The sequence below is a fragment of the Neopelma chrysocephalum genome, unplaced genomic scaffold (assembly GCF_003984885.1).
Source record: "Neopelma chrysocephalum unplaced genomic scaffold, ASM398488v2 Primary Assembly neopelma1_76, whole genome shotgun sequence".
In the NCBI taxonomy this organism is placed as follows: Eukaryota; Metazoa; Chordata; class Aves; order Passeriformes; family Pipridae; genus Neopelma; species Neopelma chrysocephalum.
Window position 1 is genome coordinate 7,849,465 of NW_020897737.1, and position 17,654 is coordinate 7,867,118.

The 17,654-nt window shown below is 43.5% G+C and overlaps 1 protein-coding gene across 16 annotated transcripts in view; it reads right to left on the minus strand.

Annotated features, from left to right (window-relative positions):
* Positions 1–11,408: 11,408 nt before the first annotated feature.
* The window catches only part of DMD (dystrophin), a 1,013,774-nt gene continuing 1,007,528 nt past the window's right edge, over positions 11,409–17,654 (minus strand). For 15 of the 16 annotated variants that reach the window (XM_027688940.1, XM_027688937.1, XM_027688948.1 and 12 more), the window contains one exon: positions 11,409–12,272. In XM_027688940.1, coding sequence (XP_027544741.1) covers positions 12,175–12,272 — 98 coding nt within the window. In that variant the 3' untranslated portion in view covers positions 11,409–12,174. The remainder of the gene's footprint in view (positions 12,273–17,654) is intronic. The other variant, XM_027688942.1, reaches the window with a different exon arrangement.

Genomic DNA, 17,654 nt, shown 5'->3' on the forward strand with positions numbered 1-17,654 from the left:
TGGGGTCTTGCTGCACGTTGGAACAACTGAAGTGAAACCCATGACACTGTCAAGTGCTTAAAATTAAAATGCTGGTTGGTGCTTACAGAAACAATATGCACCAGAGCTTAGCAGAGGGTTGTAGAGTTCAGGGAGGGATGGGAAAATCGCCTGTTAATGGATGACTGCCTTGGAAAACATCAGTCGCCTTGTGCTTCTGCCTCAGCCAGGAAAGCTCCACATGAGCCTTTCATAAATTAAAATATTTCTGCCTTAAAGATGCAAGTACACTGCTGGACAAGGCACCCCACCACATGTGCCACCTCGAAATTATCTTCTGAAACACCTGGAGCCATGTGTAAATGAAACCACCTCAACTGATGAGCTGTCCTCTCTCTGCTTTGCTGCCCCTGTGCATCCTCCTCATCCCTCACTTGTGCCAGGAACTGCTGGGACAAACAGATTTGAATTCCACTGTGCAAATGTCTGACCCATTTCTGAGGATGCCCAAAGTCTCATCCCCCCCAAGAAGTAACCCCAGCCCTGCTGTGCCATTTCCCTGAGGTATGTCTAATCACACCAAGGCACCTCTGCAAAGGGCTTCCCAAAGTTAGGCATGCACTGGCACACATGCACACCCTTCCAGCACCCATTTGAACACAAAGGTATTCCCCTATTCTATCTTTCCTATATTTGTATTTGCACTATATGAGAGGATGGAGACTGCAGTAAACAAACAGCCGAGGGAAAAGCCCAGCCTGGAGGAAATGTGAGGTGGCTTTGCTTCGAGCCTGCTGTCTCCGCTGTGCTTCTGCAAATTGTGATTTGATATAACGCTTTCCTCAACCCCGTCATGAGGGCTGTAACTGCATCAATATTTCTGATAGCATCATGCACGTGTTCATCCTAAGTAGGTTATCCTTCACGCTGTGCAGCTTCCAACCTGCTTGCTGCAATTTATCAGTGGGGAAGGATATTTTGGGAATGATCCCGTGTCTCTTCTCCATGTCACAGGATAATGTGCTGCACATAATGAATCCCACCCGCAGGATTTGTCAGTTTCTTATGCAGTAACGACACAAAAAAAATACATCCAGCTCTCCATCCCTCTGGATGTTACAGCTTGTTGAGTGACCATCCAGTTCACAGCATTCAGCACTTCCCTGAGTGTTTGTTACACCCATCCATTAAAGTGCTCAGCAGAGCCATGTGGAATTACAAATGGGAGCTGCAGGACACCAGGACAGATGTACAGACACCTCTCCTCTGCACAGTGCTTGAGATCATGGCTGTCTGCACACTCTTGTGCCATTGTTTGAGATCTGCTGGAGGCACAGCTTGCTCATGGTGGCACTTTGTGCACACATAACAGATTTTATGAAGCTGAGCTATTTGGTGTCACACACTATCGTGACAGCACCAAGAAAGCTGGGTATAGTGCTCAGGGGTGTGGGTGATGCTGCTGTCCCAGCTCAGGATCACCATTCTCACAGCTACAGGTTGATGCAGAAGGGTCAACAGGGAGAGAGAAGGAAAAAGGGAAAGGAATAAGACCAGGAGCACTAACTTCAATAGCCTTCCTTTTGTAAGTGAGATGATTAGGTTCCCAGACTTAGGAAATGCCAAATTTAGGTGCCATCATTAACTTAGGTTAAGACTCCTTCCCCAGACAGAAAGAGCAAGGTTTCTGAAGGCTCGCTCTACCCAGAGGCTAAAGGTCCCATTATCATCCCATACACACTATCCCTTCAAGTGTTACAGGAGAGGGCAGAAGAGTCCAGGGCAAGTGCAAACTCTTGGCTCTAGGATATGGCGTGGGATAAATGAGGGAAGTGAGGGGCTTTCCACTGAGCCTCCCCAGTCCACAGGGCCTTTTGAGATGACTCACTTCTGTGCTGCTCTTTTCCTAAATAACTCAGAGCAGTGCAAAGGTGAGGAAGAGGTGAGGAAGAACAAGGTGGCTCTCGAACAGCCCTGACCCAACAGAGAAGTCTATTCTGGTATTCAGGTTACCGAGAGGTGAAGCACTTGCGTGCATGAAGCACATACCTCACTGTGCAGCTGCAGCCAGGTCACAGGAGTAACTCCCAGGCGAAAACAAGCTGCAGGAAAGGGAAGGAAAGGCAAGATCCCAACCAGCAATGCTATCACCTGGCACTGGTAGCTGGGAAGCTGTAGGGCAATGTGTCTCTGCCTGCCTCAACAGGCATTCCAATGCTCTGTTCCTTCTGTGGGATGCTGACAGGCTGTGCCACACCCAGGTGGCTCTTTGTGGAAGTTGAGTGCTTTGTGACTGAAGGCAAAAGGAAAAAGGTCATAATTTGTATAAATCAGATGGAAGTCAGGAAAGTTATCCTGCAGGTGCTAGGCAAGGATCAAAATGCTGGGATCACGTGCAGAGCCTAGCTGGAGAAAAACTCTGTGCAGGGGAGCTGAGAAAATGTCTCCTTTTCCATGGAAATGGAGTCCTTCTATGGGGGCTGGGGGGAATGGGTGGGAAGGCCATCCGAGCGCAACAGCCAACAGTCTGGAAAATATAATACCAAGTAATGCATGCCATAATGAAACAGCTACCTTAGCAATAGCTGATATGAGTTCCTTCATGGCCATGATTTCTATTGTCATACAAAAGCAAAAAAAATCCTTTTCATGGCAGGCAAAATCAAAGGTGTCTCTTGCAGCCCTCTGCTCAAGGAGTTTTCTTCTAAACCACAAAACCATCACTATTACTTTCTTCACAGGTAATTACTCCCTGCAGCTAATTTGGAGCCATATTCGAAAGTGAAATGGAGATATCCTGTTTTACCCTTTTGTCCTCAGTCTGCCTTGGCATTATAATCGTTCTCTGCTCTGATGCCCGTAGCAACAGCCACGGCTGTCCCCACGTGCCCCGAGCAAGCAAGACCTGCTGATGCCTGACATTTATCCAGCTGGGCTCTTCACCATGGGCTTTGCCTGCTGGAAATCACACCTCCCTAAACCCCTCGTGCTGAAGGATGGGTGTAAGTAAGCTGCAAAATGAGATGCATTTAGTGCCTAATTCCCTAAGTAACATATTTCAGGTTTGACCGCTTGATCTGCAGTAAGCTGTTCTGTGAGGTACAGACATCCACAAACACACTCGATAATGACTTTGAGTGTTTATCTCTTTAAAAATAAAAAGAAAATAGGCCACTCGAGTGAATTGCCTTCACATGACATGAGCAGCCCCCTTTGGAAGCAGAGTCCTTTAGGCTGCCTTTGGCAGTTTCGGTTCATGGGGGTTATGCAGCCTTATTGGTCATGTGGCAAACACAAATTCCAGCAGCAATCAAGGTGACAACTCCTGTTCTTAAAAAAAACCAAAATCCTCCCAAACCCTTAAAGAAACAAAAGAAGCAAAAAACCCACCCAAACAATCAAAGGAGAACCAGTATACCCTCCTATAGGGACTGTAATAATCTTCTGCATTGGTGCATTAAAAAAAGGAGATTCTCACTGAAAGTCTTCAGTGTTAGAGATGTCAAGAGTAAGAAAAGACAGAAAATCCAGTCCAAGGTTGCAAGGCATATATGGGCCCCCAGGCCTACCTGGTCCCTACACACACTCCTAAGTGTATGGAGAGCAAGTGGAGAGCCCAAGCAGGAACGGGAGATGAGGGCTGGAGGTGGAGAGCCTGCTCTGTAAGTAAAACTGTGTATTAGAAGTGGCACAAAGGAAAATGTTAATGGAGCATGAAAAAATGAGACTCAGTAGGGAAATTAGTGGAGGGGAATAAAACTCTCATCAGGAGGAAAGACAACACGGAGTGTTGAGCAACCGCATTGCCCTGGAAGGGAAGATCAGGTTTGTGGTCAGCTGTCATTCATGGGGTTTGTTAAAAACATGAGGGGAAAGGGGTGTAATGAGGCTGAGGTGTGCACAGCCCCACAGGTGTCAGTGCCTGATGGGGAACTCGGGGTGGCTTCAGTCATGGGGGATTTTGGCAGCTGCTTGTGCAGGAAGGTGACAGGACTGGGGCATTCCTTACACCGAGGGGGGACAAAGCTGCTGTGAGGTGGGGTTGGTGCTGGGGCTCCATTCCATTCTGCTGCACTTGAGTCTGAAGCATGGGGGCAGTGTGGGATGGGATTGGAGGTGAGGATGGGTACAGGCAGTCTGGGTGGGAGAGGGAGGTGCCCGAGGGTAGAGCCAGGGCTGGCTTCAGTCATCCATCACCTCAGAGGAGGGGTTGCCAGGGACTGTGGGGAACCAGGCCAGGACATTAGAAGCAAAAAATGACTGCAAAGTGACTTAACAGTAGAGGTCAACATATTTTTGTTGGGAGAGGATGAGCACCCTAAGGATTAGAGAACTTTTAAGGAATCTTTATATACTGAAAAAAGTGAGGGGTAGAGACTCCCCTGTACTGTGCTCACAGCATCTGATAAAAGCCTACAGGCACTAACAGTGCTGCAGCTTTGCAGCATGAAAAACACGAAAACAGGGAACTCTGGGGCTTCATGTGGATACTTGCAGTTAAAAGACTTAAAGATGCAAATGGTCTTTTCCCTTCATGTACTGTTTTGACTTCTAAGTTTTCTTAATGTAGAAGAGGAAGCCAGCAAAAAACAGGTAGAAAAAAACACCTGCACAATAAGTCATTGAAAGACTTAGTGGCATTTATCTGCCTGCAAGGTCTTGCTGAAGGAAGGCTTTGAGTTTATCAGTGAGGTTAAAAAAAATAGGGTGAAAAAAAAAGATGAAAGAAGCTAAGTTATAGGCTTCATGCCTTTATTACCTTCTGCCAAGACTGGAAGGCCATGCCAGCTCTGCCAGGTGTTTCAGAAGAATAACAAAAGAAGAAGTTACACAGATCCAACATGCTTACAGCCACTTTCCTTAGGAATCAAATTCCTGAAGAAACTTCAGCAACTGCTGAACAAAATACTGCTCTGCTGCTGCAAACCACAGGCTGTTACAATTTAAAATAAAGCTGAAATAATGCACATTGTCAGGCTTTATCTATTTTGACACAACTGAATGGTTCACAGGCTCAGCACAGCAAAGGGCTTGTGTGTGCATGTCTGGGTGTGCGTGTGTGTCACACACACACCAGGAAGATGTGTGTTTCATGCCTCTGTCTGTCTGTGTGCTTATTAGTATATATTCATGTATCTACAATTTATTCTAACATACCTAATATTTTCCTGAGACCATGAATTTCTAAGCACATATTTGTGGTTGGTAGGAAAAACCCCAGTAGTTTCATGTCTTATCACCTGCAGCTGGTTGCAGCCTTTATCTAAACATTCACTGTGGGATGCAGCAGGGAATTATGCTGGCAACTGCCATTAATCTTCTGAGCAAAAAGAAGCATCTCCTACATCAGTGTTAAAATAAACCCATTTGTCTGGTGAATGAGGCACAACTAAAAATTATCCTGATGCAGAAGCAAAAATCCTCTCCTGATGATATTTTTGATGATGTACTAGTCCACCATAGATCATCAGGAAGGGCATCTTTATGTAATGCAAACTGAACAGCAAGGAGTTTGAACAGTTTTAATTGAACAGTTTTATTCTTTTTTAGGGACAGGGTACCTGTTTTGAAATTGCTCTAACCTGACATGTTGCAACACCTCATCCTCACCTCATCCTCATGGCTAGGCTTCGCGAACGAAGATTTGGGAAGGGCTCTACCCACGATTCTTGCAAGCTCGTTGGTGGCTAAAAAGGCCAATACGAGAAAGGCAAGTCCGGTTGCAAAAGACACAGCAGAAAGACTCCTTAGATGGTATATTCTGCAAGGCTCGATTCTTTCTGCGTTGTCTTTTCTCCTCAAGAGTGATCCTGCGTGCTTTCTCAAAAGCATCAGCAGCGTTATAAATGGTCTGTCTCCAGGCCTCCCAGTTAGAGGCCAGAGTAGACCGGTTATGGTGATCAATATGCCCGAGGCTGAGTTGTTGCTTCAGGGAGTCCTTGTATCTTTTCTTCGGAGCTCCTCTCTTGCGGCAGCCGGAGGCAAGTTCACCATAAAGCAGGATCTTAGGGAGGCGGTGGTCCTTCATCCTGGAGACATGCCCTGCCCAGGGCAGTTGCGTTCTCAGTAGCATGGCCTCAATACTTGTGATTGCTGCCTGTTCAAGAACAGATGTATTGGTCACATAGTCTGACCAGTGGATGTTTAGGATTGTACGGAGGCAGCGTTGATGGAAGCGTTCTAGAAGACGCAGGTGGTGGCGGTAGATGACCCATGATTCGGAACCATATAAAAGAGTAGACAGCACTATGGCTCTGTAGACACTGATCTTGGTACTTTTCTTCAAGTGTTTATTACGCCATACTTTTTTATGGAGTTTTCCAAAAGCACTATATGCCTTCGCTAACCTATTGTCTATCTCCCCGTCAATCTTACCATCTGAGGAGATGAGGCTGCCTAAGTAATTAAACTGTTGGACTGCTTTGAGTTCTGACTGGCCGATGGTGATGTGGGGATGATGGAGGACTTCCTGAGGTGCAGGTTGATGAAGAACTTCAGTCTTCCTTAAGCTGACTTCCAGCCCAAAGAGCTCAGCAGCATCTGCAAAGCAGGATGTTAAATGCTGCAGGGCTGCTTCTGTGTGGGCAACAAGGGCAGCGTCATCAGCATAAAGTAGCTCCCGGACAAGATGGTTCAGGGTCTTAGTGTGGGCCTTCAGTCGCCACACCACCAGTGGATAAAAATACTCTTATGTCAATCTCCCTGTATGCACAACACTTGACTCCTGTTCCCACAAATACTTTGGGGTTTCACTGTGCCTCTCTTGTCCCCTGAATGACCATGCAAGGCCTGACCTGGTGTGGTCCTCAACCTCACCAGAAACCTTTGCCACTGCCGTGCTCCCCAGCTGCCTCAGAGGTCAGCTGCTCATCAGTTTGCTTCTGAGCCAGAATGGAAAGAGCTTTCATCTTGCTGAGGTGGGAGCACCGCTTTGGAGGTGAGCAGGGGATGCGGCTCTCCCTTGCACACAGCAGAGGGATGCGCAGAGAGCTGTGTCAGCTGGAAGATGTGGACATGCTGATGGCAGCTTCATGGCAGATAGGCATGAAGAAGTGGGAAGTTCATGTGTACCAGGGGCCAAACAATCTTTTTACAGCCTCATGGAGGTCTAATTGACGTATTTACTGAACTAGCCGTTGACTTAACAAAATAATGCGTTCTCAAAGAACCTCACCTTATTTAGTATTGTTTTTAATTCTCTGAAAGACATTATACCTGCAAAACAGCACTCTATGTTGTTGGTTTGGGTCATCAGATAGAATATGTGTGAAGGAAACAAATATAGGAATGCTGAGCAAATTAACATAATTTCCTGGTTTCCTACTAAAGAATATAAAAAACTTCTTTTTTTTTTTTTAGGTACTTGTTGAAAATATGGACATACCAATGGTTGGGCTGAGGATGCTCTTATTCGTGGAGTTGATTTTGTGCAGAAAAAACCAATCTCTTCCATTCAGCAGGAAAGACAATGGAAGATTGCTTTGCTGTTCTTTCTTTCCTGTATATGTGCATGTGTACATAGCGGGGTGTGAGCGAGAGAGAGGAAAGTCTTAGAAGTAGTGGGTTGCTTATGTCAGCAAACAGGAAGAACTTGCTTGGACACAGCTAGCAAAAGGCATGTGCCAGCTGTTGAATAAATGGCATATCCATTGTAATGCACAGATAATAACAACAGAAAGTCTTTACACCTGGTAAACAATTGCCAAGTGACTAATATAAGCCTTGGGTTGGGAAGCAGTAGGGGTTTAGGAAATAGGCTGTGTATTTGTGAAGCCCCACAATTCACTTGTACTGTCACAAGATTTCCTTACCTCTCATCCCTCCCTTAACCACAGGTGCTTTAAAAACAAGTTTTGGGCTTTATGAGTTACTACCTACGTGCTGCAGTCATCTTCCTCAGCTGGTAAGCAGCATTATCAGCTTATGGGGTTCATGTATGGAAGTGTTACACCTTAGTTGGTCTCAGCAGGCCCATTTTTCTTGCACAGATTTATGGTACTTTCTACCAAGTTGATATGCTTGCTCTGAGCTGAAACAAATTCTCAGTGAAATCCTCTCAAGAAGAGGGAGATTTATTGGTTTTCAGCCTGACTGCACACATGTGCCCACAGGGAGCCAAAAAGGGTCATAGCTAGTGAAATGCCCCCAGTACCTGAGTGTGGGGCTGGGCACCAGGATGCTCCTGCTGCTCCTGCACCTTTGCAAGGAGGGGTAGATCAGGTCCACGCAGGATGTCAATACTTCATCCCCACCTTGCACAGTTGTTCTTCACTGCAGGGTACCTGATGTAAAACTGACTGTATGTAACATCATAGTACCTTCGAAGCTGCCACTGGGAAAGAAGTGCAAGCAACTATTGCTGGTTGCATGTGGGTGGGCTTGGAAGCACAAGTACTTCATCCAGCGCTCCATGGCACTTCGCCCGCTGCGCATATCCAGCCAAATGAGGCCGGAGATGCTCTCAGCAGGCAACACCACAGAGTGAATTACACCTTTTCAGCTAGGATGGGGGAAAAGAGGGAAAGCAATGACATACAAGATGGAGAAAAGACAAGTTTGGTTTTTTTCCCCCCATGTCATCTGTTCCCCTCCTTGATTCCTCCTGCCCCATCACTGCAGCAGAGCAGGCGTTGCTGCCCACACAGCCCCACGGAGCAGGCAGGGGGGTGCTGGGCTCCTGAATTGTAGCAGGAAGCTGGGGGCTGGGCTGGGCAGCAGTGGTTGGGCTGAGAGGTGGCAATCAGGGGCTGTGCAGCAGAAGATGCCCTGCATGTGCTGCAAAGGTCTTTTACCGTGATGGGCAGTGGGGAGCAGAGGAGACGTGCGGCCTTGGTGGGAAGGGAACCTCCCACCCCCACAGTATTGCTGACCTGGCTATCAGGACCTCAGGATTTCCATCTATCTAGCTATCTATCTATTGAAAAGGTAGAGGAAAGACTATGGAGTCTATGAGTAAATGGCAGCATGTTAACAAGGCAGCCAAAATCAAAGAGAACTATCTTCCCTTCTGCCCAGAGAGCCAGGGAAACACACTGACCAGTAAACAGCCTTGTCCTTACAATAAGGAGGATATTTCACCTGAACTTACATAAGGAAAACATTCCTAGGAGCCATTCAAAACACCACTTTATTGATGGATATTAGGAGTTGTAAATAATGGGGCTGTGGGCGTGGGAGAAATGAGTGAAGTTATCCTCCCTCTTGCTTAATTGAATTCAACAGGAGTCATCACTGGGGGCTGCTGTGCTTTGTGGATTGTGTAATCTTCAGGGAAGACTTCAGTACAGCAAGACATTGATTCACTTATGTAGGAGTGAATCCAGAGTAACCTGAGTCTGGGAGAGTAGATGTGGGATGCATATTTATTTCCTCAAGTGAATGAAATGAGGAAATTCTCACCTTCTCCCTCACTGTATTATCAAAATCATAGGTAAACATATGCTGGTTGGTTTTGCCTTTGTATTGTAATATTTTTCATCATATTATTTCTACCACCAAAAGGTAGATCAAAGAAAGCAATGTGACACAGCTGAGTGGAGTCTGGGTATCAAAACCTGCATGTTTCTTGGATATGAGAAGGGAGATGTGTGACCATCCTCTCTGATGGGAACGTACACTTCCCAAAGCCCCAGAGGAGAGGGGTTTCCTAGAACTGTGCCTGGTGGCAAGGACACTATCAAGTGCTGGACTGAACACTGAAGATCATTCTGGTCTGAAGCTCCTGCCTGTGATGAGGCAGAAAGTGTGGGGCTGACAAACCCCTAAAAGCTTGGGGAGCATAAAACCAAGACTTCAACAGGTGAGAAAAACCTCACAGCCGAGGCACTGAGACGCTGCTGGCAAGGGAATGCACTGGGTGAGTGCTGAACCACAACAAAGACTGCTGCACCTTTTATAACATAATTGCGTGCTTTATTGATATACACAGTAAAGCAGTATATAATACAATAGTAAGGCATATATTTGGTGAAATTTGGTATGTTGTGAAAAAATGCAGTAAAACAGAAGTTTATAAAAATAATTAGTAAATGTTACAGTGTTGGGTGTTAAAACACAATATATTATGATATCCAAGTAATAAACCAGTACTGAGTAACGATGTAATAACATGCCATATGGTATTTATGTTTTCAACTACACTGATTATGTTTTACAGTTTAATATTTTGTCATTATAAGGAATATGAAATAATTCCCAAATTATGCTTAAAAAAGCAGCAATAAAGCTTTCAACTTTTTAAATACTTTTTGACAGACTCACTCCAAAACTAAAGTAAAACAAACAAAACAAAACCCTGATGAAAACAATCGTGCAATCTGTTTTTCCTCCATTTTTTTTCTGAAGAGAAGGTTTAACGTATAAGGGGGGAAAAAAAGAAGAAACCCATTTCTCAAAATGCAATTTAAACCTTCTGCTAAAAAAGGCCATGAGAAATAGTGAGGGTTCCTATTTTAATAAAGTGTTAAAAAAAGCTCTTTATTAGGAAAGCAGAGGTTTGGGGGGATTGTACTTATTTTTATAGATTATTAACGTTGTTATTATTTAAACGATGATACCTGGTCACACAATGGACACGTGGTGAGGATGTAACATTGTCGTACATAATTGTCAGGAACACCACAAAACCAAAGTGAGGTAGAAATAGCATGACTAGCTATGTTCAATGTTAACTAGCATTCAAAATAAAATCTTTCCCAAGTTTAATTACAATTCATACAAGAAGAGGTAACAGATTTTTATACTCTTGCAATATAAAGTCAGATGGTGTGTTTCTATGTATTCTAAGGTAAAATTAAAAGCTGGTTAAGAAAATGAAGTGGTAAAGCTTTTGCTGACAGCACCTCATACCCAAACCAATCTCTCCCGAGCTGCAGTCAAACTGGCTTACCTGTTTTGCTACTGGTTCCTCTCTTTCTCACGTTATTGTTAATTGTGCAGGATTACTTGTAGAGAGAAACAGGGAAGGAGAGAGGACCAGGGCCTTTGTTTTGGTGATAAACACCTCATGGAGCAGTGTGACTACCTTCACCTGATCACCACACGCGCGCGAGAACAGCAGTAACTCTTGTACAGCCTTTCCCAAAGGTCGCTCACAGCGTTACAGCTCCTTGGGACTGGCTGCTGTAGCAGGCTGAGACACGGGACTGTGGAAAGCTCTGTTGTACTGTCCAGAGGATCGAGGAGCTTCATGCTCATTAACAGCACTGGGAGCTGGACAAACGCTCTGTGATGCTTTGAGGGGGTCAGGAGGGAACTTCTCCCCTGCTGAAGCACAGCCAGCAAGTACCGGACACCGAGCTCCGAAAGTTTAAACCAGTAAGGCAATTTCTACGTTCCTTTACTAACAGCATTCAGGAATTTAGTCAGCAGAGGAAACACTGGCACATAGGATGCTCATTAAATTCTTTCCTTTCTTTCTTTCTTCTGGGTTTTTTCTTTTTCTTTTTAATTAATTTTTTTTTGCAGGCTCTGTCATGTAATGTGCTCTTTCATTTAATTATTGCAAACTAGCTGTGTAATTGCTAGTTGCTGTCCGAAAGCAGGACAGTAATTCTTAATTTTATTGGAAAGATATGACATAACTACCTTCATTGGAAGTTCAGTTTTGTGGTTTTTGTTTTTTTTTTAAGCCAGCCCTAGTCAGACAAAACCAATGAGAAATGTAAGTTGGCCATTTTGGTGTCACTTCAGGAAATACTTTTTTTTTTACTTTTTGTTAGGCAAGGAAAAGAACACAGGACATGAATCTCTCTGATGCAGTTACAGAGCTGAAATGAAACTAAACAAATGCACTGCCTCAGTATATTTTTTTTGTGTTTTTTTTAAGGGGGTTTCTATAAACAATTATTTTTATAAAGCACACTTTAGTTTACAATCTTTCATTATAACTGTTATAAATTTTTTTTAAACAACCCGAAATGCGTTCCATATAAAGAAATGGCAAGTTATTTAGCTATCAAGATTTTACATGTAGTTTTCTTATAATTTTTGTACAATTGCATAGACGTGTAAAACCTGCCATTGTTAACAAAACAGTAACAGACTTAGGAAACTACTGAAATCTACAGTATAGTACCACTACCCTTCACAAAAATATAGATTTGTTTTCTTGTAAACTCTTACAGTCTAATCCTCTTTGTAGTATGAATATTATAAAAACCATGCGGAACGCCTGAAGTTGTAAAACACATCTTGCTATTCTAACACCTTGTCGTCGGTCATCACTGTCACTAAGGTTTCCATCGCTCTTCCCAAGTCGTCTGCCATGTGGAAAAGGCTCCCTACATTGTGGCCTGAAAAAGAAATTCAAAGAAGAGGAAATTAAACGAAGAGGACATGGCAGCGTGTTGGTAGGAACATTTTACAGATCCAGCATGCTCTATGTGCCGCTCGCCACCATCCCCAGGGCAGTACACTGGAGAGCACTTTTCCCAAAAAGTGGACTCCCAGATGAGTCCAACAGGTTTTGTTAGCAAAGGTTGCCAGGTTTGCAGTACACTTCAGCAGCAATACTGGCTTGAATGGCTATGGTAAACCATGATGACAATAAGCCATCACCCCCCATAGTGATAAAGCATCATCATTATCAGTGTTCACCAAAAGCAACAATTAAGTCCATTGACATCGCAGAAAAGCTTCTGACTGATGCTGAAAGTGTTTGAGCATTCAATGTTCTATCAAGGAGAAAACCAGAAACAAACAGATCAGCAGTAATTAACTAAATCATTAAACCCAAGAGCTCCCAGCAGGATACCTGCACAGACGTATAATAATGACCAAACTAAGCAGCTCAGCTCATTCAATAATTTTAAAAATATTTTTTCCTTTTCTGACAGCAGTCCAGCAGAAACCAAGATGCCACAACTATCAACTAACTACTATGCAGTGATTCACTTATACATTTCTTCTCACTCATAACCACTCTAAAGTCCTAAGATGGTATAACCAAAACCTCCTACACAGAAGTGATAAACAAACATGCAGTAAACAATTCTGGAGATGAAACCTGCAACTTCTTACATTTGTGTCACCACTGCTTCAACGGAAAGGAAAGGCCGCAACACTGATGGGCAGTAAGGAATGGATTCATCACAATTAGAGACCAAACAGACTTGAAGACAGGGAGATTAAATTGCCAAAAGTTGCCATTTTAGGCCCCTGGCATACCCTGTCTTGTCTCCCACTTCTGTTCAGAAGAGTGTGGGTGTCCTGCAAGTCTTCTGTCAGATTTTCAGCCTTCTATGATTGTCTCAAATACCTTCTGGCACCTCAAATGATAGAAACATCACATTTTAAACAGCTGAATCCCATCTGGAATCTCCCTCCTGAAAAAAGTATGACTGAAGATGGAATATGACACAGATCTAGTCACCATATAAGATGAGCACCAAAATCAAGGACTGAATGCTCAAGATGTCTTGGAAGGACAAGGAGGAATGAGCAGACAGAAGGTCTTAAAACAAGCAGAAGGAAATTATATTCCACACAGCACATAATTGTATTACTGAATTCATTGCCACAGGCTGATACTGAGGCCAAATACATAAATGAGTTAAAAGAAGAGTTAGAAAATAATTGCTGAAGAAAGATTTATTTAGATGCTAAGAAGTGCACGTGACCTCCAACTCAAGAAGACCCCTCACTGCAGAGTGTCAGCAACTGAACATTTATAACAGGTGAGGTATTACTAAATAAAACTGTATGTTGCTGTGGCCTGAGGGGGTTTGATTTACTCTCTGAGAGCACTTGTGACAGAGTACTTGTCTGGAAAAACACGGGAAGTGCGATGCCATCTGCCCACAACTCTGCTTCCCAGAAATGCTTTGCAGGAGCCTGGATGCTGAGTCCTCACCATGGTCACTGAGGAAGGAGCACCCAAATGAAGGAAGGACATGACCAGGGCACCCAGGAATACACCTTGCATGCAGTCTCTATCTGTAATGTGCCAGAGCCTGACTGTTACCACTGCACACTTACATTGTGGGTGTCCCTCCCGACACAACTGTCTTCTCTGACAGGAATGAACCTTCCCTGTATGGCAAATCAGACTCACAATCCTTTTCCGAATGCCCATATATTATGGTTTTCATGCACTATTGACATTTCTACAGTAAAAAGAGCTTGGAGTGACATTAGTTCAGCAGCATTTATGGAATAGAAAAAAATTACCTGAGAACTATTCAGAGAATCAGAGAATGGTTTGCCTTGGAAGGGACCTTAAAGACCATCTAGTTCCAACCTCCCTGCCATGGGCAGGGATGCTGTTCAATTGATCAGGTTGCTCAGGGCCCCATCCAACCTGGCCTTGAACACTTCAAGGGATGAGACATCCACAACAGGGCAGTGTGTTCCAGGGCTTCACCACCCTCTGAGTAGAGAGTTTCTTCCTAACCTCTAATCTAAATCTCCCCTCTATTTAAACCATTGCTCCTTGTCTTGTCACTATCCGCCTGTATAAAAAGTCCCTCTCCCTCCCTTTTTTATAAGCCCCCTTAAAGTACTGGCACAATGAGGTCTCCCTGAAACTTACTCTTCTCCAGGCTGAACAACCCCAGAGGTTTGTTTCTCCTGGAGAACTACTATCACCTTCTACATTCAAATACTCTTTTTCAAAGTTGTTAGATTTTTTTTTTTTAAATGTAGCCTTCATTACTCAAAACTGGGCTGGATCTAAATGACAACTATTTAACAAGCTGCCCATTCGACAGTGAGACGTGCTATGTGTGGCACAGTTTGCCAGATATCGATACAAAGCAACACTTGCTTCTAATCTGGTGACAGTTTGCTAATTGCACTAAAGCACAGAGAAACAGATGCACCAACTAGCAATTTCACCCATAAATCATTAAAGTATAGCCACCCTATTCATCCTAAGCAAAAACTTGTAATTTGCTCATCAGCATGACAAGTAACTGAGTATGAAAAATTCCTGACAAGTTTTGGTCAAAATATAGTTTACTTTAAAATAAATGTATCCTACTACATGTATTTTAGATGTAAGGGATAATCTCTCTCACTGGCATCATGCAGGTTGAGATCAATCCAGCAAATTACACCATGAAAAGTGAGAATCTGACAAAGTCATATGAAAGCAAGAACATATATATGGGAGATGCTTATGCAAACAGGAAGGTAACTGCCCCCAGGCTGCTCTACTTACCTGAAACTCTGACATAGCTTTATTAGAATAACCCTAGTACAACCAGAGTGTGGTTATAACTGGCTTGCCAGCTGTGAGAGACAGGGCTGCTTGTGGGGTCATGGTCTCTCATTCAGATTTGTTGTCATCTGTTGTTTCTAGAAACAACAGTGGGACTCCAGGGCTCTTCAGGATTTCCAACACCACTCATTCCCAGCTCAGGAAGAGTGATTACCCTTTCAAAGCAACCCAAATTGCTAAACCCCATCTTCAGAAAAAATTAGTATTTGTTAATACTATTTTGTTCTGTCAGAAAGAGGCAAGGTGAGAAAGGATAATTTCAACCAAAAACATATAAAAAAAGCCTTTTAGAAGTATGCCACAGTAGATACAAACTGCTGAATTGTTCTGGTAATTGAAACACAAGCCAAGAAGTCCTTATGCATCCAGGAATCCCTAGGTACTTTCTGATACACAAAAATTACAGAAATGTCCAGTAATATTTTTTTTCTTTGTTAAGTGATGTTGTATTTTTTAATACATGCTTTGAATCCAGTCTCTCCCCTCAAAAGCTGGCAGAGACATGCTGGGTGATTAAGGAGATATGATTCCCTGTGCCCTACAACATCCACACTCCCTCTCCAGCACAGCTCTTAATTTCCTCTGCATAAAACCTGAACAATTGTGTGTCTTCTCCTGAGCCATCTGAGTTTACAGCTCAGAGCATGACCATAAACCACTGCTGACTGCAGTTTATGTTAATAGCTGGGCTGTAAAGTGCAGTAGCCTGGGGACCACAGTCTCCAGGACAGCCATGGGATGGCAGGATGGGCCAGAGGAGTGGGTGATACAGCTGTGCCCCAGCCATACAACTGGCAGACCCTCAGCTGGGTGTCACTGCACTGCCAGCAGCTTTTTTTGCCTCTATTGGAGAAGAGATTAACAGCCAGGTTAATCCAGACTGCAAACAGCTGAGAACAAAATATATGATAATCTCCTGGTACCGCATGTGCAAGGAATGCACCTCTTTCTGTAATGTCTGCTACCTAAATAAGGGCTCAGAATTCACTGGCTGTTTCCATAGAGCTCTGCTGCTTTTATGGAATGCTGCTTACTTGCCCTCTCCAATACTAAAAACGTAGGACATTGACATTTTTAATTAAGAAGCAAATGAGAAAAATACTGTCCTAAAAGCACAGAAAAATACGGATCAGAGTTTTCCATTATTATTCATATTTCTAAAGTAATGCCATCAAAGAAAGTATTAATTACTTTTTTTTTTTTAAACACTAAAGCTGAAAAGGTCTTCTCCGTGCTTGGGGCACTAAAAGGTTGAAAAATGCTGCTGTGAAAGAAAAAAACTAGCACACACATTGAAATGCAGCAATAAAGCTCAAAATGGACATGGACAGTATTAACTTCAACTTAAAAAAACCACAGCTGCATTTGCTTGGAAAGCAGAAGACACCTATTTCTGTAGACATTAACTACATCACTTCTGGTCATATACAGAATGATGTGTTTCACATTTGCTGAATTTGCTTTAGAGATTCTAATGGAATTAAGGCCCATGGGTGTGGGCACAGTAATGTAATACCAATGTTATCCTATAGCTTGTCAGAGAAATATATGTGGAGCATTCTGACTGGAAAGAGTGGATAGAAAGTAAATTAAAGAAACCCCAACACAATGCAGGGCCTTTTTTAGCATCACAGATTTCTAACCCTTTCCTGACAAAAGAAAAATCCTTCCTGTTGGTTGTTTGGATTTTGATACCCTTATTCATACTGAGTAATGATACCAAATCCATGGGATTACACATGAAGACAATTACTTACAATGTGAGTAATGGGATCGGAACTTGGCCAGGTGGGTTTAAAACCACATGATCTGTCTTCACACAAATAGATTCACACATAGTACAAAAGCTGTTCTATACCTTAGCTCATACTTCATAAGTAGGTGGACAATTGAGTTATATATTCAGCTCTGCAAGTTGCTAAGGCTCCTCTGGAACAGTCAGTGAGCACAAACTCAGCTGGAGAGTGGCGAGTGATTCACTGAAGTCAGATTTTTAGGGTTAAGCTGCTGGAATCTCCTCGGGTAGAACACGCCAATTTTTTTTTTTAATTAATTGCACCAAGTGTGCCCTCTGCATCAGAAGCTTTTTTTGAATAATATGCATAAATATGAACGAGGATAGTGGAAATCAAAGACACGTTTTGCTGAATGGGAGAAAAATTCTCAGTGTATGAGCCGAGAAAATGCAGGGCTGAAATGTGAAATAATTTACATAAAATTTCTGGACTGGTGCAGTCTGTTGATGTCATCCCAAGCACTCTTTTTTGATCCGTATGAGAGGACCTGCCGCTTGAAGACAGACTTAACCTGTACCGAAGGTCTTACACCTCAAAGTAGCTGAACTTGTCCCAGCTCCTACAGCCAATGCAGAGAACCTCAAGGCACCACATCAGGACAAATCGTGGCTTTCCCAGGGTAGCCTGTCAGCGGCTGGGGGTTCACAACAGCTCTGCTA